Raw genomic sequence first — 26671 nt, 5'->3', positions numbered from 1 at the left:
ATGACGACTTGAATAAATATCAACAATCGAAAATGAATGTGATTAACAAGATCAAAAAATATCAGCTGATTAAAAAGCGAGAGCAAAAAAAGTACGTGTGATGATAATAACGGTGAGAACTAAATGGATAGCTGGCGAGGGCGTACAAGAGAAGCGCGCCAAATATATGACCTTGGAGACCGGTTCTACAAAGTGGAATTCATTATGTCAATCTTTTGGTTTTATTCGTTCGCTTTATTTACAAAATATTTAACAGGTAAGCACTTCTAACTTGAGAATAATTTTAAATACATGCTGATAAAAAAAACGATATCTGTAATTTATGATATAATTTGATAAATTTCAGCGCATTTTAGTTGTTTTAAAGTCAAAACGGATGGGGAATTATTTCCCAGGGCGGAGCGTCACATTTTCTGCCTTTTACAATACTGCCAAGTTGGGGTGAAACAGAGTATAGTGGAATGTTTTTGTAGGAATGGGGCACCCTTATATAAGGGAATTAAAACTATCAAATATGTAGGGTATTGGGATGTAGTGTTTCATTCACCTTTCCCATTCATTCCACAGGTATTGAATCAGCTGGCTGCAATGTCAATCTGAGTCTTAATAGTATTCAAATGGAATTTTTATGTAAGCTGCTCTATATTTCAAGCTTCGAAATTATAAGGAAGAGAAAAATGTGCTATTAATTTCACTAGCTACAACAAATATTCAAAGTATCAACTTTGAATTTTAATATAATGCTGTGGTGGCACATTGTTTTGTATTAATTATATAATTAAATTTAAATCTGCATGTTTTAAAGGAAAGAAAAAAAAAAAAAAACATGCAAGAATAATTTGGGATTTTTTTAAAGCTTTATATTTTCTCGAATAAACATGTTATTTTTATAAGAATGTGTGCAAGTATTCCACACAGCACACAAAACCACATATATACGATGCAAGTCATTATCAGTTTTCTATGAAAAGAACACACTTTATTTCCTTTCTTGTCAATTACTGAATGTACCCCTAAATGCGTTCTTAACCGAATCTTTGTTGAAAAAAATGCCTTGAAACATTCATTGCATGGTTGAATTTAAAGGACAGTTAATTCAACCTTTCTGAAGAAATTCGAAAATAATTAAAAGAAAAAAAGTAAAGTATCAATCCAAGATTCCCCAAATATAGGTTGTTGAACATATAAATGGTATAACAAGGATTTGAAAATGATATTTTTATTAGAATGTAAAAAGTATTGACTATAAAATAAGTCACAAAACAAAAATTAAACAAAGTATATTTTAAAAATGTTTCACTTACTTTAACAACAGGCACTCTAGGTTTAAATCTTGGAGACAGCTGATTTAGAACTTCAGCAAGCAATTGTTGATGCTTCAACAACTTTCTCGTTTTCATTATTCTAACTATAGCAGCCTAAAAGAGAAATGAGTAATGAAACTCATAGATGACTGATGTATATCAAACTTAATATATATACAGTAATTAAGTATAAAATTTCAGTGAAAAAATAATTGATCTACTTTTGAGTTTTATGGCATAAAAGTGGCATAGTTTTATTAACGAAATATTTTGCACGATGTATAAGTCTAATGGCCACTAATTTTTATAAATGATCCAATTGCAAACTTACAAACATGTAATACCTAATCAATATCTTTATTTGTTACAAAATATAAATAAATATTGAAACAATGTTCATGGAACATACACTAGCTTTGCTATTATGTACAATAAAAAGCATAAAATAACAGAGCTACCAGCACACAAAAACAGGGTTGCCAACTCAAATCTGCAACCCTGCTTCCATGCCAACTCTAATCCAAAAATGAGCCAGTTTTGAAATTTATAATTCAAAAACAATCATTAATAGCTGAACTTCTATGAGTTTAAAACTTATTGCGTTACATTCGTCTTTTCATATAATCATATATATCAAGTTCGACATACAACACAGGGAGAAGTCCCTGCGTTTTCCCTGTACGTATATACAATATAAGAGGAAATGAGCGAGCACATGTGCTAATTATAATGGAATAACAATACTTTATAGTATTCTTCACAAAAATAAAATACTCTTCTAAAAAGAACCCTCTTCCACTTCCCCTTCAATTTTAGTAACTCCACTAGGAATCAAGCAACTTGCAGTCATTATTCCACAGTCGTTATTTTTTTTTTTATCAGCCTTAGATTTTCAGGAACATTAAGCTCTGTCAAATATTTTTGATTCTTAACAATGTTTTTCCTTCACTTTTTAACAAAAATGAAGATTTTCATACAAGAAAGGCACCACTAGCTCAGATGTCTAAATTTTTGTAAAAAAATTGCTAAAGAATATTAGCAATATAAGAGAAGCTAATTTTAAAATCAATTTATCCTGGCAAGCATTTATAATATCAATCGTTACAGATCCAGGAAGAGTTCTTTAAAAAAAAAAATCTGAAATCTGTATTTCTTTAATGTTGTTAAATACCTTTAGAGTAGTTTCACAAACACCGAAATTTTGTATCCGCTGAAAATTCATAAGAACCAGTAACTTCCAAGAAATCAGCACATCTAGCTGGACTATAATTAAATATTCTATAGATTGCTCTTAAATTAACATCTGCTTTCTATTCAGTAGATTCATGTTCATTCTGAAATACTCAATGGATTTTGTGCAGTCCACAAGTATCTAAATCTAAAATTTTACAATGATTTTCGCATATAATTTCTTTAACATATTTTTAAAATTTTTAATTTACAATTAATTTTCCCATGCTAATTTATAAAAGTAACTATATGTCAAACTTGATATAACTTCTTTGAAATTCTCACAGTTCATGAGCAGTGGTATGCATTAAAAATATTGAATTCAATATCGTCTGGAGCCTCTATTGGCTGATTCACACCACTATTTTACAATAAGATCCATTCAGGATTTTTGTGAAATGCAGTTCAAAGCATCGTCAAAGCAAATTACACAACTTTTAAAGATTTCTTAAGAGATTGTTGAAAAAAAAAAACATAGCAAATCCGTAACAAAAAATGCATATATTTGTAAGAACTCAAGTACATTTTTTGGCTATTCCACTACCAGTGAACATATGTGAAAATATTTCCGTCATTGAATGTATTAAAGGACGAATGTGACGCAACAAGATTTAATCACATAAAAGTTCAGCTATAAGTGATTATTCTTGAACTAAACATTTCGAAAATGGCTTTTTTTTTTCTGGCATGCAATTGTGCATGTTCTGCTCTTTTCACAAGACCTGTTTTCCTTTATTACTTACGCTTATTATCATCTTACAAAGCAAGTAGTATGTAGCAAACAGACTTTGCGGAACTTCTATAACCTATTTAGCAAAGTCAGAATTCATATTTTTATCCATCCAATCAGTATTAAATATGGATTTTGAGCAGCTGATAGTTTAAAAAAATTCTCTAATATACTCTGAATAATCTCAAAATTTCTTAAATAACAAAACATTCAATGAACTCACGTGTGAATGATTGAACACAGCCGCGATGTTACTATTCCCCCCCCAAAGAAATTTCATTCTCTCACGTAGTTATAGTAGTCTCGCGCATCTTCATTAGTTGCAATTCCGAAATCTCATGGAAAGAAAATAACTGTCGCTAAAATCGAAATTAAACCGATCTATTCAAAAAAAAAAAAAAAAAAAAAAAAGGGGGGGGGGGAGGTGGACGAGTGAAAAAACGGGCGAATTTCTGCGATTACACAGCTGTTCCATTTTTGGTGCTATGGCTACGATCTTTTACTCTTGCAATGTTCAAAGATCGGCATTTTTTAAATTTAAAAAAAAAAAAAAAAAAAAGGAAACTAAGAAACTTAAAATTCTTTATATTTTCCCGGTTCTTATGGAAATTTTCAAGTTTTCCTGCATTTTTCCTGTCTTTTTAAGATAATTTTCTAATTCCCTATATTTTACTGGTTCTCCCGGTGCTGACAAATCCAAGAAATATTTTAAATTGAGTTGAAACTATTTATCACGTTAGTTTGGCATTTCATAAAGAAATTATTAAGAAAAACCCAATATCAAGTTCAGTTTAATTGTACAGTCCATCAAAAACAGTATCTGAATGTTTATAATTGCTCGTAATCTATACTAATCGAAGAAATATCTGTCATTTAACTTGGATTAATGTCCTTTTAAAAAAATGCAAACAGCATTCATATAAGAGGCTATCTACCTATTTATATTTACAAGGTTTTTTCTTTTTTTTCTTTTAAATGTTTTATTTCACTTGTTCAGTCACACGATTTTATATAAAATTAAAACCTTAATTGCACAGAATTGCTTTTGTCACTAAAAAAACATTAATATCTATTATTTAACATAAAACGTTATTCAAAATAAGGGGAAAAAATAAGATTTCAATTACTTTTACAGTGAGGGACATAAAATTCCATTATTTCAGCCCCACTATTAGTATAGAACATCATATAACATGTTTTTAAATTATAAAGCAATTTATTCACTCATAATAAAACATACATCGTTATGAACGGCAAAAATTCAATTCATAACACAAAGCGGCAACTTCAATCGCGGCAGCACATACAACTTACAGATGCGTCTTGACTAGTACAATTTTTTCCCTTACTTATTTACCATTAGTGCACAGTATTGCCAAATGCATGGAAAACTTAAAATATTAAACTGTGCAACTTCAACGTTCTGAGGTAGATTAAAATATATCCACCATGCATAAAAGCTAAACACAAGGTGGGGCAGTTCTTAACCCACCTAACTCTTAAAAAGAGTTAAACAAAAACAATCAATTTACTTATACATTTTAAATCATGCCTCATTTTAATAAAAAGTTATTTTGAGAAATTTTACTGACAATACAATATCCACACCAAAGGAGTTACGAATTGCATTCATTCATAAATTTAGCAAGATATAAATTCTTACTTTGTACAGAATTTTGCTTCTACACTTCTTTTACCAAATGAAGATCTCATAAAACATTGCAAGAATTGCAATCGGCTCCGCTTTTTTCATTAAAAAGGGGTTTGAACATAACTTCACAAAAAATGTAAATGGAGTAGAATCTGCCATAGGCACCTATTTTTTTTTCTTTCTTTTTCCTATTGACTTTATATTTAAAGTTTGTTTTCTGTTCCATTTCAGCAATTTTTTTTTAACTCTGACAGTAAATTCTTTAATAAAATTGAAATGTCCTCACAAAGAAAGCAAAAATCAAATTATCAGGAAGCTTTTGACTATTACTTGACAGAAAAGGATAAAATTTGCAATTGCGATGTTTCAGGTCCTACTATTTCAATTTGAATTAAAATTAATATGTATAAATTATGCTTGCATATAATTTTTGTCTTGTTTATTCACATTTTAATTTAACGGAAAAAGAATTATTATAAAATTTAACCTATATATTGAAAAAAATTTTTTATTTAATATAATGAATTGCAAATTTCAACGTTTGCAATCATCAATTGTTTACTCAAAATTACAAAATACTGTATGTGTTTGTTATATGAAACTGGTGAATTTCGACATATATTCAGAATTAGATGCTACTATCTGAATAAAAAAAATCGAGATTTGTGTGATTTAAATATACAGAGGACCAGTTGCACGAAAAAATACTGATGCATTTATAGAGAAAGGACATTTCTATGCTGATGAGTATTTACAGTTTTACACTGCGATAAATAGTTCCAGAATAACCAGCAGGAATCAGATACTTCTTGGGATAGATTTTACACATAATAAACGTTTTATTATAGTTTTACTAGTTCCAAACATATTAGCACAGCACTGAAACCACATTAATGCCATTTTATTTTTTCTTGCAGATGGCATATTGCAGCACACAAATAATACAGTAATAAGGACATAATTAAAAATTTCAACAATACTAACTCAAAAATATTTAAACAAAACAGCAAAATAATGAAGTATAGATTCATTAGGGCCATCTTTAAACTTTTTACAGAAAAGCAATTAGATCTTGCCAAAATGAGCAGCAGTGAATAAAAATACTTGAATTAAGAATCTGCCACAACTTACCTGAATTAGAAGCTTCCTATCTTCTTCGATATGCTTGTGAGTAGTTTCTTGTTCTATCTTCATTTCAGTCTTCATTGGTACATTAATATTAACACGCAATTTTTTATTTTTGTATCCAAAAAATAGATAAATTATAGATGAATGCTGTAGATCACTTTCATCATCCTCACATGTAAGAAGTTTTGATTTTAATAGAATCTGGACAACTTGTAATAGTAAATCCTAAAGACAATGCAGAAAAAAAAATTAAAGATTTAACATTACAACAAAAAAATAAAACGTTCTAAAGCAGAATAATATTTTGAAAAATACGAACAACAGAGCTAGGATATAAAAATTTAAACAGTTATGGGAAATATAAAAATAACCCAAAGTAAACATTTTTATTTAAACACATAACAGTAAGACCATAAGTACCTTTTAAATCTTCTTTCACTTAATTATTTGATTTTCGAAATCAAAAATAATGACTTTGATTTCATAAACAAACCGAGGTAGAAACAAGGTTTTTATGCTTCATAACCACCTAAGCGAATTCAAACGTGATAAAGATTTAACACTGCACATAACAGTAAGATACTTAAGATGTCTTATCTATATATATAAAACGCTTTTAAGTGGACGCAAAATCAGGCCGCCGAATTTGTTAATTACCGTTTGGCAACACTTGACACCTCCAAATGAGTAAGGCTTCAGTTCCCCCACGCTAACGAGGTTAGGCTTAACATTTTTTCTGTCGATTATTTCAAACGATTCTTTTTATCTTCTTAATGTTTGATGCATTTAAAATTAAACATTGTTAATTAATCGGTCTTTCAGATTCATTCGGAAGTACTTTTGAATTAAAATAAAACAGAATAAAGGAAATTAAAAATTTCTAATCTGCATTGCGTTACCCCAACAGGTGTAGAAAATTAAGGCCACTTGCGTTATCTCAACAGGCGTAGAAAATTCACGCATGCGCAGTGTATTCTGAATGCTGACAACTGCATTTTCATAAAACGCTCACCAGAACGCAAAATCAGGCCGAATTTGTTAATCGTCGTTTGGTAACGCTTCCACCTCGCAGGGGAACATCAACACACAGTTTAATAAGATTTCATTTTTTATTTCTTTTATTGTTTTGTCTTATTTTGGAATGGATTGAATTTGAATATAGCTGCTTTCAGACAATTTATTTTTTTGTAAATATCAAATTCTGTTTCTGTAGTGTAGCTTCCAAATTTGAAAAATTGTAAAACCTTCCCCCTTTTTGTGTGTAAATATCAGTTTTTTAATACTGTTTCTATGGTATAGTTTCCAAACTTGAAAAATTGTGAGAAAAGCACAATTTTTTTAAAAAATTTGATCCATTTGTGGATGTATATAGTTATTTAAATGAAAGTGTATTATAATTTAAAAGTGTCTTATTTGTGTTTACAAAGAACTTTGATGCAGGTGATTTTTGCGAGTGTACTTTTTGCTTTACATTTTTTATATCTTTCATTGTTTTATCATATTTTAGACTAAAGTGAATCGGAATATATCTGTAGCTAAACTAAAGTGGTTGAGTAGATTCCAGCATGGATAGCGATCCGATCCGAAATTAACTGCATTAGCAGTTTCTGGGGGGTTAGCGAGCAGGGGGCGGAACCCCATAGTTCTGTATAATTTACTGACTTGAATAAATTATTCAGTAATTTTTCTTCAATTATATATACTTAAAATTAAACTGAAATATTTTTCCAATGTATTTACTATGAATTTAATTTTACTGTAAAGCAATATTAAAAGAGTTGAAAAAGGATTATTATCTTGCCTTCTGATATTACTATCAGAATTCATGAATGCTTTAGATCATAACATTTCACGAATACACTGTTAGTGAAACGTAAGCTTACAAAAATCAGCATCAATAATAATAAGTAATAATTGGAAACAAAAACCAAATTGGTAAACGTTTTAAAGAGATTTTATTTTAATCTCATTTACATTATCATGTCGCATCGATACAGTTAAAGTAACAGAAAATTAAATACTTGCCTAACACTTGTTCTGCTTGGTTTTGTGTATCATAATTTTTCAAAAATATAATAGTTTTCTTTAACTGTGCATTTAGAGCTTGTAAGTCGAGTACCGTTAAAATATTTATGCAATAACATGGAATTCTGGATCCATCGTTTATTTCGCATTAATTGATTTGGATAAAACTATTTTGGTTCAGGAATGGCCTTCTGGTATAAATTAGAAGTGGGATCTCAGTCTGATTATATTTTTGAATTTGAGTAAAAATTATGACAGACGTGAAAGAAACATGTGAAATGGATGGAAGGAACATATAATCAGTGTTAGAGTTAAAAAGTAAGCCATAACACAATCTAAAAATGAGGGAATTTTCAAATAAAATTAACATAAGCAAAATCATTATTAAAAGTAACTCAAGGAAAAATAGGATTAGGAGATATTAAATTTTACCAATTAGCAGAAATTTAAGGATGTTATTAATCATTTTAAGGCAATGAACTAGTTTAATCATTTATAAAATTTGATATCTCACCATTTTTATTTGAGTACTTTCTTGAAGTTGTAGTATTGTAAAATTATCACCAGTATTATACTGAAGCAAAACAGCCATTTGAAATGTTGATGCCTAGGAAACGAAAATTGAAAAAAACACATTAGAGAACCTTTGAATATAATAACACAAAATGTAATGTATTTGAAATAATTTAAGACTAAGCTAAACATATTGAACAAAAATAATCATTGTTGAAGAAATAAATTTTTTGAAAAATAAAAAACATGCAAATATTATATTAAACTAAACTCTTCAAAATAATTTGAAAAGACCAGGAAGGAAAAATTATTTAATTTGTTAATAAACCAACATATACGGAGGATTTCAGGACAAAAAACTATGACACACACACACTGAAGTTTGGTATATCCAAGGAAAAAAATGAATATTTTCAAATCAAAATATGTGTTATCATACAGACATTTCTCATTAACTATTACGAGAAAAAAAATTACTAAGTAAACATCTTAAGTAAGGAATCTTAAAAAAGTTGAAAATTAAGTAGTCTCTCCTCTCCCTCCAGAGAAAATAGTTTATGGAATTCTTTTCCTTTTTACAAATCACCAATTCATCAGATGTAGTTATTTTAACAAGTTGAAGGCATGCATAATGCAATTTCTTGATGCTAAAATTACTGCGATAAAACTAAATAATAGATACAAATATTATTAAAAAAAAAAAGGATAATCGAGAATTATAAATTCATTTAGATTTTATTTAAGAATAATCTAGAATAATTAGGAAAACAGGTAAGTTCAGGATAAATTTCACATTAAAATAAAAATTAAAAATAGCTAATTTATTTCAATATTTTTTCCAAATAGCAACATTAAATCGAACAGATTTAAATTAAAAATCAAAAGATTGCAGATATAAATACATTTAAAGAGAAAACTAGTTCAATGTTTTACACATAGAACAAAATCGTCTAATAAATTTAATGCATTCTCTGCAACTTATAAAAATAACGTTGATGCAAAAATACATTTATTTTAATAGAATTTAACGACCTTTCTGAATGTTTTCCGACATTCATGTGATTAATCTGATTTTATGTTAATTATTTAATATTTTAAACTTATACATTTGACATAAGCTGCACAAAATTTAACTTAAAAGTAGTTTCATTGGTGTTGTTTTTAACATGGAGTGAGTAGAAATTTTCATTACATTTTACTATCTTATCGATACAAAAAAAAAGCTCTTTATGATCACAAAGAGACACACAAAATTTATGGTGTGGATGATTAACATAATTTTCCTCAGACATGGTTCAGTGATTTTTTTTTTTTGTTTGTTTTTGGCTGATTTTTTGCTAAAAGTAAATTAATGTTTGACGAATTCAAGTTGATGACGACCAAATGTTTGTTCCAAATTATTCTAATTGTTCTAATTCAGGACATGAGAATTAGAGGAGTCCCAAGTTCATTCTTTAGTTAGTGGGAGGCATCTGCAAAATCCAGGATTATTAAAAAGCAGATATTTGTATTTCACTTTATATGAGAGTAGAAAGGAATGAAGGTTTGTTTTCCGGCGTATGCTCCTGAACGAGTTCTTAGCTTGTGCCGGGTTAACAAAATCGAAACACGAATATCACAAAAAGAAATGGGAGTAATTCAATGAAAACAGAGTGTCAGACTAGTGGTTTATATCCAAAACTTAATATAAATTAAACATAATTAAAGCAAATGATAAATGCCAATGAAAAGATTCCAGAGAAAATGCGATAAGCTAACATAAACCATATTGAAAGTTGAATCTCTTTAGACGATTTAGCCATTACTTTGGTGGAATTACATAAATATTGGGTATTTTGAGTTCTGTTTTAACCATCAAATGTTTAGTTCTAACATGCCTAATTAAAATTAGTGAAATTAGATCAAGGAATCAAAGAAAAATGAAATGGCACATCATTAAGGAATAATGTTTTTTTCATTAAAATGCCAGATCAAGCACATTTTTAGAGACTCATTAAATTACAAGGGACTTTAATACAGACATGAAATTACTTCCTTCAGGAAGCAGGCAACATATAATAATCATTAATCTAAGATGCTGTAAAACCTTTTAAATGGTAAATGATAATGTTACGGTGATGAACTTGATTCAGCTTTTTGATAACGACCAGAAATTCTAGAAATGCAAGATAATTAAGAAACATAAAAGATGGTAAATTGTTACAAAATATTAAATTTATAAGACTATTTCATGATTAAAGTTTTATTTCGAGGGGAAAATACACTAATATTTTTGCACTAATCTAATATCCTTAATATCAAAATATGAATAAAATTTTACTATCAACAGCTCTTACCTGAAGAGAGTACCTGTTTTTGAAACAATTCGTTACTAATTCGCCTTTAGACATGTTATATAGCCAATGCAACTTCCTTCCACTGTGCTGACTGCTGTAAAATGTCGTAAACCTCTGAACACTTCTTTCAAGCTAAAATTAAAGAGAAAAATGTCAAATAAGATTCACAATATTTCACTGAAAGAAACAACAGAACATTTATTATTCTCTAAAGTGAAGGCATACGGCTATCTAAAACAAAAGATTCAAAAACTAATTTGAATAATGCATAATTTATTAGGACTGCAACAAAATGGACTGTTCTAAACATCCAACTCTGAGGAATGATCGTTCGAAGTATATATAAATCGTAGTTTTAGACATATAATAGAATTTTTACAATTAAAATAATTTCTTCCCGAGAGTTTTTTTTTTTTAATGGAAATGTACAAATATGGATGTACAAATGGATTCGCTACTGATAGATTCATATAAAAATGGATTTTTTTTCCCCGTTTAGCAATTTGGAAGGTTAATACATGTAATTAAATTTATCTGCATTTTTAAACCTCACATTGCATGGCTTTTGGTTTTCACATGCTTCTAAGGGCCTAGTTTCTGTATAATTATTCAATGTTCAGCTGCAGTATCACGTGAAAATAACAACCTAAAATGTTTGCATACCTAATTTTCAGTAAAACCGTCCTCTCAAATTTATATTAACTCTCAAAGTTTCAAACAACCCTTCTTTCTGCCTTAGATATTGAGAGGATGCTACTCTGATTTCTATTACTTATTTAAGCGAAGAACAATATATGTATTTTAACATTTTGTCTAATAATGAAGGAAGTAAATAAAACTGAATTAATGACGTTTCTCTTCTACTGAATTTCCAGAAGAATATTACATGTATATAGAGGAAGTTAATGCATAATCAAAATACATAACTGTAAAATCAAAGATAAAATTGTGGACAATTTTAGAAGGATTAGATTATGTTAGTTGTCAGGAAGAATTTAATAATGAAAGATTCGGTATTATAAAGCAATATAATGAGCATAATGATAAGATAGAAAATAGATAGTTTTGGTTTGCCTTGGAATTTATAGCACAAGGGCCATGCAGACAGCAAGTAAGGAAATTAAAAGAAGGATGAATTTAATAATTTATTATGAAAAATATTTTATTTCCTTGAATCCATAAAATTCAAAGAGTATATAAATTATTTATTATCCTGCAAAATATCTGTGAAAAATACAGATCTTAAAATGCAGCTTTAGCAGTTAAAAATATAAAACATTTACAGAAGTAAAAATGTCTACTACTGTATTTGACATCTTTTAATTAGTTCATTCAAAATCAAAAGTAAACTGTTATAACAGTCCATCATTTATAAACAGATGTACATTTATTATCATTTAATCCATCATTTATAAACAGAGGTTAGTGAATATTATGAAATAGAACACAATAAAACTGTAATTTAAACCTAATTCCAGGCGATATTACAATGATCATTTACAACAATAGAATGAACAGAAAGTATTTTCAAGCTCCATTAAAATGGATATATAAAAAAAATGGCTAAAACAAAAGTAAGATTAAATAATATACTAAATAAACTAAAAACCGTACAATTTAAATTTCTAGAAACAGGAAAAAAATTTTTTTAGCCTACCTCTTGAGGAAGAGCAAAAGTAAAAGACTGCTGAAAAGGCCAAGATCCAGAACTTAAAACTTGTATACTGAAATCAACTGAAAAGGGAGAAAATAAATTAACAAAGTTGCTTTAAAATAATGTTTTTCAATGCAAAACAGACCACAAATTCCATTTTATTATGGAATTTTAAAAATAAATTGAAATAAATATTTTCAAGAAGTACTTAAGTGCAGATCTGCATTAAAAAAAAAATTATGTAGCATTTTTCCATTTTGCAATGAATAATTTAAAATTAAGATTTCACAGCAAATTGAAAAGTTTAAATGAAATATAACCAGAATGATAAGCGTAAGGTTTAAAAATGCTAATATGATTATGATATACTATAGTATGATTCAGTTCCAAAACATACTTTGACAATAAATCACCAATAATTTATAGTACAAATTGCACACAAAAACGAATTATGCTGAAAAAAACTATAAGACGAAAACCGCTTCTACATGATTATACTTATGTTAAGGATACTGCAAATAAGAATTATTCAGTGATAAATGGTGCGGTTTGGTGGGCAAAAAGCTAAACATTAATAGACTGAAGCAGGGAGCTATTATAAAATTTTTAGATTTCATAAATCTAGCTTTAAACTATATGCATAAAAGAAGCAATTACAATTATTCAAATTATTATAAAAAGTACTAATTTTAGTAGCAACATTTAAAATATATATCTAAGTGGTAAATGAATTATTAATATATATTTCAAATTATATATTTTTTTCATTGATGAATGTGACAATACATTATTTCAGATAAAACTGGAAAGAAAATTCTTGCTACCATCTTTCAATTTACAGATAAATGGCATACTTTTGTCAAGAAATCTCAAAACTGCAGCTTTAGTATAATAAAATTATCTAAAAAAATGAAATTAATAAAATTATATTAAAGTTGAAATTCAACAAGGACTAATTGTACAGTCCAGGTTTTATTTCTAATGTATACTGTGAAAATATGCAAGCCACAATAATCGAAAATATACAATGAATAATATAAGTAATTTTTCACATTTTTATTTTCATTTGTAGATGTAGATGTAGATGGAAGTCGACCTATAAGTCATGCACAAATATATTACTGTGACCAGGAGAATGAATGCATTCTGCATATTACACAATAGGGTTTATATACATGTATTAGCATATTAAGTAAAATTTTTCAAAAATTTAGAATTTAAACCAACTGCGTTTACTTACGATCTAAAGGTTCATGTGAATTAATTAGATGTTTTCTAAACTGCTCATTAAGATCCTTGCTTACACCAATGTCTTGAAACATCCTTTGCAATTTTGATGTATATTCAAATCCACAAGCTTGCTGCAAAATTAAAAGACAGTGCAATTTAAATACCTGCACAAAATTATCAAAACTACAAAATAAAACCCTTTTAAAATTTCATTTTTGAAAAACAAGTTATAAATACGGGGAAACTTAAAATTAAAAGTTATAAATTTAATAAAAATCAGTAAGAAACCACAAAAATTTTAAGAAATAAGCCGATTAAAGAATCGTTATTTTTGAAAGCTATAAAATTTTCTAAAAAATAGCAATTATAATATAACCACATATAAAAAAAAAAACAAGAGCTTACTTTTAATTTAGATATCATACTTGCTTCAGCATCATCACTAGCCGACATGTGTTGAACGAGTCTTTTTGCTAACATTTTACTATAAAACTTTTGAAAAACATCTTTGTCTTCTATATATTTGAATACTATCATCTACAAAAGCAAAAGATAGTCAAAATGTCAAACTATACACTTCTGTACAAATATGTTTTCTAGTAAAACAGGGTTAACCAAAGAAAAAAAAAAAACTGTATAGCAGAAAACTTTATTTTATAAGCAACTCTTGTACGAAAGTACAATCCACAATTTATGTAACAAGATTACTTGATGAACAAAACATTTTAAAATAATATTTTAGTCATGATTTCTGCTCATTATTATTGAAGAATTAAGCTGAAACAAGCAGTCAAGTTGTTACTATAAAATGTCATAATTTAATTGTAATTATAATTTATAGTAGCAATTAAAGTAACAGTTATAACATTTAAGGATTTTTAACAGAGTATGTTCTAATTTTAACAATGTTTACAATCATATAAATTTAATTACTAAATATTATTATTATATATATAAAATTTTAGCTTCAAACACTGATAAATATTTTTAATCTAAAAAAAGTCAAAAATTTTACTAACTTCAATGATAAGAGAGAGGAATTTAAAACCAAACATTAGTTTTCTACAGACATAAGAAGAAATGTTAAAAAGAAAAATGGAAGAAATATATTACCACTTGATTTAAAGTATCTTCCAGTTCCGATTCTTCCGGGTTTTTTGAGCTACAAAAAAAAAAAAAAAAAAAAAATCACACCAATTCCTTTATAAAAGTAAGGAACTAAGAAAAACGACATAGTGAATTACCTCCAAATACAAGATTATTATTAATAACTAAATTTCAGATGTCTGAAAAACTTTCACATTAATATGTGTTAGGTCACAGCAAAAGAATAATCAACAAAATATGGAGATGAAATACATTTAAAACACTCAGAATTTTATTCAAATCTGAAAATGCATATATATATATATGAAATCATTATTTATGCGACTAAACTGGAAAGTCAGGTCATCTAATATTTCAATTAAAATCCACATGAACAGTATTCTCAATTAGTATCCCGAATATATAACATCTGCTCTTAACAAAATATTTAAGAAAACCAAATAAATCTGGTATTTTTCCATAGTTTCTGAGGGGTTTGAGCATGTGTCTATGGAGCCTTAATTGATGAGATTTTGTTTCTGACCAAGATTTTGTGGGAAGATAAGAACAGCAACGATACTGATGAGCTGGCAGAAAAGCATAGCCTGAACTACCGAAGACCTTATGAAGCAGCATTTTGTGCCAAAGCAAAAAAACTGTGGATGAGATTTGGTCAGAAGAGGAGACAATTGCCTCAGCTGAGCAAAAACCTTCCCGTGCAATAAGGGAGATGTTGAAAGCATGAGAAATTATTGCATTCTTTGTGAGAAGCATCACCTTGATAAGGCAGTAGTTATGCGAGCTATAAATACATTTAAAGATAAGGCTGTGTCTAATTTTTGCCAAATTTTGAAATGTAATCAAAGACAAATACAGTCACTCAAAAAAGTATTGGGACACTTGGCGTGAATGAATACAAAGCTATTTATAAAACTATTTGTCACATTAAAATAAAAGCAAAATGAATCGAGATATTTTAACATTTGGTGTACATTTAATAATTAAAATTTTATTGGCATTTTAGAATTATAATTTAATCTAGCTTTTCACATATATTTCAATGGCAAATCGGTTTCAATAAAGTATTTGGACACTTTTGAAATGAGAAATTTAACAGATATGTAGCACACAAACGAAATGAATTTACTACCACTACTTCAGACTATAATTTTAAACATAAAAGCTTCAACAGATAAAATTACTTATAGAAAAAATAGCGAAAAACAAAGATATATTCGTTGATGTGCGATATCTTGTAAGAAATCATTAGAAAAATGGAAAATCAGTTCATTATATAGAACATCTTAAAATTAAGTGAGCCTACTTTTTTTAACATTATTCACAGGTTCAAGAAAACAAATGGTGTTGAAAACAAGCAAAGATCAGGATGTCCAGGGACATTTAATGAACATGAAGAGAGGTGGATTGTGAAACAAATTCAATTTAATCCAAAAACTAGTGCTGTAAAATTAACTCTCAAACGTAAAAATAATTTTGGAAAATCTGTAAATCCTGAATCTGTCAGGAATGTTTAAAGAAAAATTAAATATCATGGCACAGTACCTCAAAGAAAGTCCTACATCAGCAAAGCAAATCGACAAGCTAGGCTGGCATTTCCTAACATGTATGCAAAATAACCCAAAAAAATTTGGGGGAAATGTAACTTTTGTTAATGAGAGCAAATAAAGCACTATCGGATAGGCTGGCAAACAAAAATTTGGCAAAAACCAAAGACAGTAATGCCAAAAATTTATGGCTTACTGTCAAATATGAAGGAGGCTATCAATTAGTCTGGAGTAGTATGACAAGTACTGGTGTTACGTAAGCTTGTTGCCCCACCTCTCACTTGTAACGCCCTCTAGCGGTATATGTAAAAAAACCATCAGTCTTTGTAACATCATCGACGTAGCAGCACGCCGAAAGGCAAGGCTCAAAGAAACTCCCGAAAGCGGAGAAACAATAAAATCTTTAAAAAACAAAAAAAGGTCCGTCATTATTGTTGAACCTCTCCATTCTGGTACGTCGAGCCGGAGGTATAGTATTGGCGGGAAAAATTTATTTATCAGCTGAGATGACCAATAGATATCTCATTGCGCGTCGAAGTTTAACTACTTAGAAAATAATAAACACTGTTTCACTTTTGCTTCCTTAGAAAACTAACCAAATATTCAAAAATTTTGTGATTTATTGCATATTAACACATAAATTTGATCCGAATAAATTTAAAAATCTAAATTTTTTATAGTACTATTTACATTTCATAGCACAACTCCGCCGATTTCGCTACGGAGCGCGGGAACTTACTTTCTAAATTTTCAGACGGAACAGGCGAATTTGAACCAGAACCATCTTTGCTAATAAATAAATTTTTCCCGCCAATACTATACCTCCGGCTCAACGGACCAGAATGGATAGGTTCAACACTAATGACGGACCTTTTTTTTTTTTTTTTTAAAGATTTTTTTTTTTTTCTTTTTCCGCTTTTGGGAGTTTCTTTGAGCTTTGCCTTTCGGCGTGCTGCTTCGTCGATGATGTTACAAAGACTGATGGTTTTTTACATATACCGCTAGAGGGCGTTACAAGTGAGAGGCGGGGCAACATGCTTACGTAACAATAGGAACTTACATTTTATTGATGGTACAATGAAAAAATATATCTATCTTGACATTCTCAAGCGAAATTTAAGGCAAAGTGCAGCAAACTGGGAATCTCAAGATATTTTAAATTGCACCAAGATAATGACCTTACATATAATACAGATATTTGATAGTTATGGGTACTCTGCCACTGTCCTAGCATTATTAAGACTGCTGCATAAAGTCCAGACCTTAATACCATTGAGCATGCATGGGATTATTTGCTACAAAAATTATATGAAAATCAAATTTCTAACAAGCAAGTTTTAAAAAAACATTTGGTGGCAGAGTGGGCCAAAATGGATGGATCATTTTGCAAAAAATTGGTCAAATCCATGAAAAATAAGACTGAGAGGTCATGAAAAGCAAGAGCGACCTAACAAGATATTAACTTTTAAGTTTGCCTAGTTTTTCTTAATTTATTGGGAAGTGCCCCAATACTTCTAGCGTGATTTTTTAAATTGAGTTCTTTTATTTTCAATTATAACCTTAACTGCATTAATACGAGAGTTTTCTTTGAAGTATTATGATTTGTATAATACTTCAAAAATTATACAAATAAGTATTATAGAAATACTTTGTTTGTTTAATGTTTAATACTTCTTATTATGAATATCCCAATTCATAATAATAAATTACATTATTATGAATTGGAATATTTCTTTCCGGATTGGAAAGCACTGTGCTATTTTATATAGATTCCCACAGAACCGCCCCCCCATAAAACGAGCGTTCCGCACTACGAGTAAAATTCGAAAATGAATTATGCTCTTAAAGTGAGATACAGCTGTATTTAAATACACCCTATTATCAAAAAACGCCTGTTTCCTTTCATTTTATTTTAAAAGTTAGGACACTAATCTTATACGGACAAAAATTTGAAAATTTATATTATGTATAATTATTTCAGAGATCTTATATAATTAACCATAAAATGGACACTTTTAGAACATTTGTCAAAAATATTTTATTATGATACTACAAAAATTAAAATTCAATAATCACATACCTTTTTTTTAGCAACAGATCACAGTATTTTGCAAGCAATTCAGGTGATTTACTAGAGGAATTTGCTATTCTTGTTACTGCATTATTATTAATAAATTTGCCACAAGCCTAAAAACAATAAAAAGTCAAATAATGAAAAGCACAGCATTATTCATCACAAAAATGAAAAGTCATTTTTTCTTAACTAATTGAACATTTTCCTATTTATATGACCCACCATATAAGTATATATTTAGTTTGACATTGAATTATTAATGACGAAAGAGCAAAATAAACTCAAAATAGTTTGTTTAAATTTAAACAGTAAATACCATAAGAAATTAAAGCATCTACATAATATATACATATATATAATTCATGTACATGACACAAATAGGTCTTATGGTAATAATCAAATGTTAACAACCATCGTACATATTTCTAACTGCTTCATTGCATATTTTTTACAGTTGCACTGAATTCATCGCTTTGCTTAACTAAATAATGAAGCTGAAAAATATTATCAGAAATGTTTTGGAGAGATTTTGCTATATCACCAAATGTCCATTCGGACAGGAAAGAATATATAAAAAGAAATGAATTTCAAACAGAAAATTTAATCGACGGCAAAAATAAGCTTCACAATCGGCAGATGGCAAATCGTTATGACTTGCTCAGGGAAATTGATGTTCATATTCTCCAAAACAATTTTCTTATAAAATTGATCTTTGTAATTTCTTCAAACCCAAAAATATTTTTAATGATATGAATTTTAATTCAGTATAATTCCCCTTCAATTATAATAATCTTAATTGAATTTGATACACAATATGTTTTGAAATGTTATGTTGGAATTCAAAATTATTAATCCAAACATTTGCATGCTTTTGCCAATCATTAACTCTGTAGTAAGATTTTCCACTTCCGCTTTTATTTCACATATATACACTTTTAAATTTACAATAAACTGATCTAGTTATAACAAATAAGAAATTTAAAAATAAACATATATCAATTCTTTTAACAGCCTAAAAAGTCACTAATCTAGATGAATAAGGTGATCGCCAAAGGTGGCTCAAAAATAGCTTTCTAGATATTTTCCCCCCTTTAGAAGAGGGAGGGGATTGCTACTTATTTTTTAAACCACTTTTGTATAATCTTCTTATTAATGATTTTTTATTCCTTTTCACACACCAATAATAGCAATAAAATATATTGGGAAGGCAATTTTTTTCTCATGCTTGTTCCCTTCTTTAAACTGCTAATTCAAATATCTTAAATGAGTTGACCCAGATGGTTCACTTTAAAAAAAAAAATGGGAAATCTCTACAACTTGACTATTTATTATTACATCATCTTTGCAGAGCTAGCACCTATGAAAAGATTCAAAAGAGCAGGTATATTAAGATCAACAAACTGATTGTTATCTTGAAATTTTTCGGCATGCCTTTATGTGTGTGCGTCAGATTTTGTTCCAACATTCACAATAGTTCTTGCAATAAAATCAATTTTGTTTTTTAAAAACTTCCCTGAATCTAGCCCACCCAATAGGGACTACATGTTAAATAATTCTCAATTAGAAAACACACATTCAAAAGCTTTTTTTTTTCACACAAATTATAGAAAATTTACCAAACCTAATTCAAATTTAAGCCAGCATCACAACGACATGTCAAGCCTTGTGGCAAAAACATTTGAGTCAAATAATTCCTAAAATGGTAAGCCAAATGTTACAGCTACATTTATCAAATATGCAATTCAAAGTTTCCTGTGGTGGTGAATGTTTGGTGGTTTAAGTAAGACTTTTGATGACAGAAGAAACTACAGTTATTGATGTCACAAAGATAGTGAAAATTTCTGTAAATGGTCATGGCGGATTCATTTTTCGTTTTTAATATCACCAAAGTAACGCTGGTACTAATTTCCTTTAAAATATTCAATTTTCGAATATCCATTTAAGGCATTTCTATTCTTGTGACCTATGTGCTTTGCATACAAGTGAACAGAATATTTTTTGTACAATTCGAAGAATTCTAAAATTAATTCATCATTCTAATCCATTTTAAAATTCTATATTAGTATACTTATCCTCTAAAAATTTATTTTAAAAAATTGGTGAGAAAAAAGTATAAATCCTTTTAGTATAATTTAGTACAAATTGAGTATTTTCTTATGGTTTGAATTCATGCAAAATTATTAGAGACAAATTTAATGGAAAATACTAAATTAATACATTATATGTAAATAATATTCTACTTAAATATCAAAGAAATAAATTAGCATTCTTTTTAATTCTGTGTTCAAAAAAATTAGAAAATGTAAAGCAGATGTTTGTAAAAAAACATTCCATTTCAGTTTCATAATCATATTTATTAGGAATGTCAGATGAAATTTCAAATATTTAATCTAAGTGATAGAAATTAAAATTTTATGCAAAAAAAAAATAATAAACACTCATTTGCACAATTAGAGATTGGTAAAAAAAAAAAAAAAAAAAAAAGTTGGTAAAAAAAAGACTAATGGATAGTTTTGAAGATATTGTAAAAAAGTTTAGTAGACTCATTTAACAGTGAACGTACCATTTTTCAAATTTAAAATTTTTACCAGAAGTAGATAAAAGTTTTTAATGGGTGGGTGGCTAATTTCCTGAAAAAAATTTTATTCAATGAAGAAAATTGGTATGTGTAACGAAGAAACAAATTTAGTAGTTATTTAATTGATGTTATATGTTAGCTCGGTAAATGAGCTTGTGAATCTGAATGAACAGCCATTTTGAGTCATTTCTATCAATAACAGCTTAGTGAAGATGCAACAATAAATATTAAACCTGTAGAGATATATTTTCAAAGTATCTGTTTGCCCACTAAAAACACTTGAAGGAACACATAAGATATAATAAATTTTTAATCACTAAGCAAATCATTAAAAAGACAAGAAATTCTAAATGTGTTTTACGAGTCTCTAATAGCACTAGTATCACAAAAAACTTAGATAAAATCGGAAAATATATATTAATTTTTTTTCACTTCTTACAACAATCTATCGCGTATTTCAGACTAAGAGTTGCTAGCAAGGCAGTTTCTAAAAAAGTAATTTGTAAAATGACTTAGTTTTTGCATTATTTTTCAACAATTAATAAGAGAATTTCATCAAGGTTCTATTTTTAATAACACAAATAAAGTTTATTTGAAATGATATTTTAAGACAGATTTGTCAGTCATAGAAGATGAAATATGTTAAGAATAAATTTTTAAAAACTAAATTTCAAAAATAAAAAATTGAACTTCATACTTTGAAATACATTTTTTTTTTAAATTTCACTTATTATGTTATGACTATATTAATGAAATAATTATTAAAATTTAATCCATTAGTTTTCAAAGTTTTGATATTATTTCCGTTTTCAATCAATAAATGTTCAAGAAAACTGAGTTGGTGTTTGTATGGCATGCTAAATGAATTGACTTCATTGTAACATACCATTGATGCTGGTATTTCATTACATAACCGAACATAAAAAATATAAAATAGCTAAAACATTTCTATAAATTAATCATTGATAAACACAACTGAAATACGCATATAGTAATCAATGTAGTTTGATAAGAATTAGCAAGTTTATACACACATATACATTTCACATATATAATGCAGAAAATTCTCACAAAACAATGAAAAGAAGAGGTTCATTAAGAACAAATTGAATGTACAAGACAATTTTAAGAGTTACATACTTTATCCAAGGCAGCCACAAAACCTGCTTCATTGTTAAAAGCTGTCATAACTAAGGCATTATATTTCCGATGCACATCCAGAATAGTATTGACATAAATTTTAGGATCATTTAATGCCCCATCACCACATTTCTCTATAGCTGAAAGACCTTGATTGTGAATATGACTTTCTAAACGAGTTCTTAATTCACCAAGACCATCATATATTCTTGAAACTAGTTGAAACATTCTCCCTAAATCTAAAGAAAGAATAATAAAAATTAGAAAGAGTTAAACTTCTTATATGAAGCAATACATTTCAGAAACTGACACACTTTTCAACATAAATAAGGGCATCATAACATAGAACAGCAAAATAAATCCTATCATTATGCAGCAAGTAGTACATTTAATACTAATATAAGAGAAATCAGTGTTCTTAAAAATATAACTAAGAAAATTAAGACAAAAATATGCGATCGCATAATAAGCATTAGCTGAATTTCTGTCAATCACATATCATATACAAAAAAAAAAAAAAAAAAAGTTTTTCATCAGAACTCTCTTTTTAAAAATGAAAAACTATCAGCGTTTATAAGATACAATTCATCAAAAAATTGCATGATATAATATGAAGAGCACAAGAAAAAGGTGACAAAAGAGCAAATTTAATGAATAAGAATTGTGTAAATTTCAAAATAGTGATAATAAGAAAGACCTGACACTGTATTTTTTTCTAAAATCATTTTTAGCATTCACATTCTATCTATTCATTGGACACAATGTTGGGGGGGGGGGGGGATAAAGGGAAATCTTTTTACCATAAACTTCTTTTTGCTGGAATTTTGGCCTAATTTTCATTTTATAAAATTAACTTTTTAAAGAATCGATAGATAAATAATTCATTACAATACTAACTTCCTAAAAATAGAAGACAGTAAGTTGATTAGCATAAGAAGTTTTTACACATTATATATTACATGAATGGATGTGAACAATGTTTTTCATAGTTCCCTTGTTTTTAGAAAATTCCGATTTCTGAAACTTAATATGACTATCTCCCAAAATCTGTAAACACAAAACAGTAGCAATTAATTATACTAAACGTATTTCAAATCTTGAGAATGCATATTATAACAAAAATGAAGATTAGTATTGTGTGATTATAAAATAAATTCATAAAGATACTACTAATATTGTAAAAAAATCTAATAACTAAAAACCTTATATCCATCACTTCTGACAAAGAGAAACACTATTTTTGAAACTACTGAGCTGTCTCAGTAGTATTAGCGACACAACATATAATGAGTATATATGCACAAAAAGTATTAGAAGCAACATATACAAATGTCTAGGAAGAGTAGTTTGCTCATGAAAATTAGAATGAAATTCAGGGTAAGAAATTGACTGTGCAAAATGCAAATAACACAGAATAAATAAATACAGGACCAGGTATATAAATGAATTGAATGTGTTTTATTGAAAATTGTAGGTAAATTCGCAAAATGTATAGACATTGCCATTCAATTTGATGGACATTCCCCCCTCCCCGGGACTTTTCCCTACTTTTCTAAAGTTTAATGCTGATTTTGCACATTGAAGCAAATCTCTTGAGACTGAACATTCAAAATACCTACATAAAAGGCTATGGCATCATACACAGTGCTCAGACCAATTAAAGAATCTTCCTCCAGATATTCAACATGCCCATCTTTGTTGATACTAAATCCACTTTCAATGCTTTGATATGGAAAAATAGCCGCAATGTACAAGAAAAGAAAGTAAATAAATAGTTTTGTTTCGTATTTAGTGCTAGGGTAATGATTTGCAATTCTTGCTATGTTTAAAGATTTCAACATTTTTTAAAAGCAACAAAAAGTCTAAGAAATTCGAATTTTTCTGTACTTTCAAATATTTTAGAGAAAATTTCAAAATTCACAGCAATTTCCCTGTTTTATAGATGACTTTTTAATTCCCTCTATTTTCCCAATTTCCTGGTATCGTGGGCAAACCTGGTCACATATCTGATGTAGCTACTGCATGGAATGGCAAATATTTAAATAATTTTGGATGGCAATAGCAAGAGGGAAATACATGAGATAAAATACTCCGACTGATTACTAGACAATCATACAACTTCCCAATGATCTCCAGAAGCAAATGGAACACCCGAAATGGGCATGCTAGAATCACATTTCAGAAAATATTTACTATAAGTACTAATGATTAACCAAAAGATATCGAAAACTTCTTCCAGAAGTATTTAGGCTATATCAGCCCATTTGAACAAGCAAAAGGTATTAACTTATTAAGATTTCTCCTATAAAGCCAGATAGCAGTACATTATTGTGCTAGATATGTTTAAGTAGAGTGGGTTTCTCCATTATATTTATAAGCCTCGTACATGATTGGTAGCTTTCCATGAATGAAAGTTGAATTGTCTGTAAACATTAAAATAAAAGGAAGAATTGGAGGTCCCATTACACTTTTCGAAAAATACTTCAGAGTAAATACAACACACTGTGGATAACTGAAACAAGGACAAATTATTCCTTTTAGCTTGATGACTGACAAATCACCTTTATCATCATCTACAGAAAGAAAATGACATTTCTAATCCTGCAAAAGCTATATTATTTTTATTCACATTGAGCAATTACTATTCTTAGAAGTTTATACACACATAATTAAACGGCCGTGCATATATATATATAATTTATAAAATGGAACATCAAAGATTACCTTGGTTGGTTTGTATAAGTTAAATTAAAATCAACATTGGTTTATTATATTAGATAAAAAACATAATTAATATACTGTCTTACCTTCATTTTTATCATCATTAAGGAGATTTTGAAATTCTGAATGAAATATTTCTAGATGCTTTTGAATTAGAACTTTTTCACATGTTTTAGCAACTATGTCAAGAGTAGTTTCATGTAAATATAGCTGGACACGTCTTTGTTCTTCCTGAAGTCTTTGTTCAGCCTATAAAATAAATTTTCATACTGAGTATTGATATAACAGGGAAAAAATAAATCATAATATTTAAAAAATATATCTATACTTCAGAACCAGATCAACGTAAGTCTCATTATGCTATTTTTTTTAGAAATTCATAAAACTGAAAATAATTTGCTTGTTTCCTACGGAGTTTTATCCATTTATAACCTTGACAAATTATAAAAGGGAGATTTTTAATACATTATTAAGGCTTGATGCAAAACAAAATTCTATGTGCAACACCTTGACAATTGTTAAATTTTGAAATTATAATCGTCTGATTCTATGGTAATTTGAAATATTAACATATAATATAATCAGATTACAATATTGATTCTATGGTAATTTGAAATATTAAAGACAACTGCTGAACAAAATAAAAATTATATATAAAGACATTTCATAAATTTTATATATATAATTTCAAACACAATGTACCTATAGGTAAATATATCAACTTTCCAACAGCATGAAATAATTGGAGAATGAACTCAGAAATTATTAATGAAAGTTTATAAGTAGTAGAAAGTAATGAGAAGTTTAAGATTCATCCATCCATAATCTCCAATTACTTATATCTTTATAGATATATCGCATTAGTTTTACCATAACCAAATAAAAGTAATCACTACTAAGAGTCCACCTATACATCTTCAATAGAGTTTCTCCTACATGTTCCAATAATTTTTTTTTTTTTTTTTTTTTTTTTTGGAAAATTTATTAAAAGTAAGCAAAGTTTTCTTTTCAGATTTGACATCAATTTCAAAGAAATTCATTGTACCAGATAACAAATCAAACTTCAAATCTCAAAAAAATTTCATTTATTTTGAAGAGTGCTTCTTGAATATTATTCTATAATTTTTGTAAGGCCAAAATTTTTGTAATTTCATATAAATATGTGCCTTATACAAATCTCTTCTAAATTACTTTCATTATTCTCATTTGATTGCTGAAACTTTTCAAAGACTTCTTTTCAAAAAGTTATTAACAATCAATATGAAATTAATGAATTGTTTTAACATGAAACTTTAAATTTTAAAAATCAAGTAACTTTGCATAAAATGTCACAAGCCTCAAAAAACACTGGTCTATTTACATTCTGATCTCATAAATTCAATAAATCTATAATCATAGAATTCAAAAACTTTTTTTTTTTCCTATTTAGTAAATTTAATGGGAGAAGAAATGAAGACAAAACATTATCTCTAATAAATACAATTAAGAAACAATCAAGATACTTTATAAAATACAATTAAGAACGTTAGCAAAAATCAAACGATCCCAAATGGAGATGCACCATGTCAAAAATAAAAACTTATGAATTACAGTGAAACCTCTTAGAACGGCCACCCCTCTTAATGGTCAATTTTTCATGGCACGGATTTTTCAATCCATAGACCTAATGTTAAAATAACCCCAGCAACGGTCACCAAACCTCGTCT

The 26671-nt window shown here is 28.2% G+C and overlaps 1 protein-coding gene across 6 annotated transcripts in view; it reads right to left on the bottom strand.

Annotated features, from left to right (window-relative positions):
- The window catches only part of LOC129958284 (cullin-1-like), a 78957-nt gene that overhangs the window by 13634 nt on the left and 38652 nt on the right, over nt 1–26671 (bottom strand). For all 6 annotated transcript variants that reach the window (XM_056070631.1, XM_056070634.1, XM_056070632.1 and 3 more), the window contains 11 exons: nt 25052–25214; nt 22245–22483; nt 18533–18639; nt 14915–14963; nt 14207–14338; nt 13812–13932; nt 12575–12651; nt 10918–11049; nt 8583–8675; nt 6047–6268; nt 1305–1418 (listed from right to left, as the gene is read on the bottom strand). In XM_056070631.1, the coding sequence (XP_055926606.1) occupies nt 1305–1418; nt 6047–6268; nt 8583–8675; nt 10918–11049; nt 12575–12651; nt 13812–13932; nt 14207–14338; nt 14915–14963; nt 18533–18639; nt 22245–22483; nt 25052–25214 (1449 nt within the window). The remainder of the gene's footprint in view (nt 1–1304; nt 1419–6046; nt 6269–8582; nt 8676–10917; nt 11050–12574; nt 12652–13811; nt 13933–14206; nt 14339–14914; nt 14964–18532; nt 18640–22244; nt 22484–25051; nt 25215–26671) is intronic.

The sequence above is a fragment of the Argiope bruennichi genome, chromosome X1, assembly GCF_947563725.1.
Source record: "Argiope bruennichi chromosome X1, qqArgBrue1.1, whole genome shotgun sequence".
NCBI lineage: Eukaryota > Metazoa > Arthropoda > Arachnida > Araneae > Araneidae > Argiope > Argiope bruennichi.
Note: the sequence above shows the minus strand (reverse complement) of the source record. Positions and strands in the feature narration are given on the sequence as shown.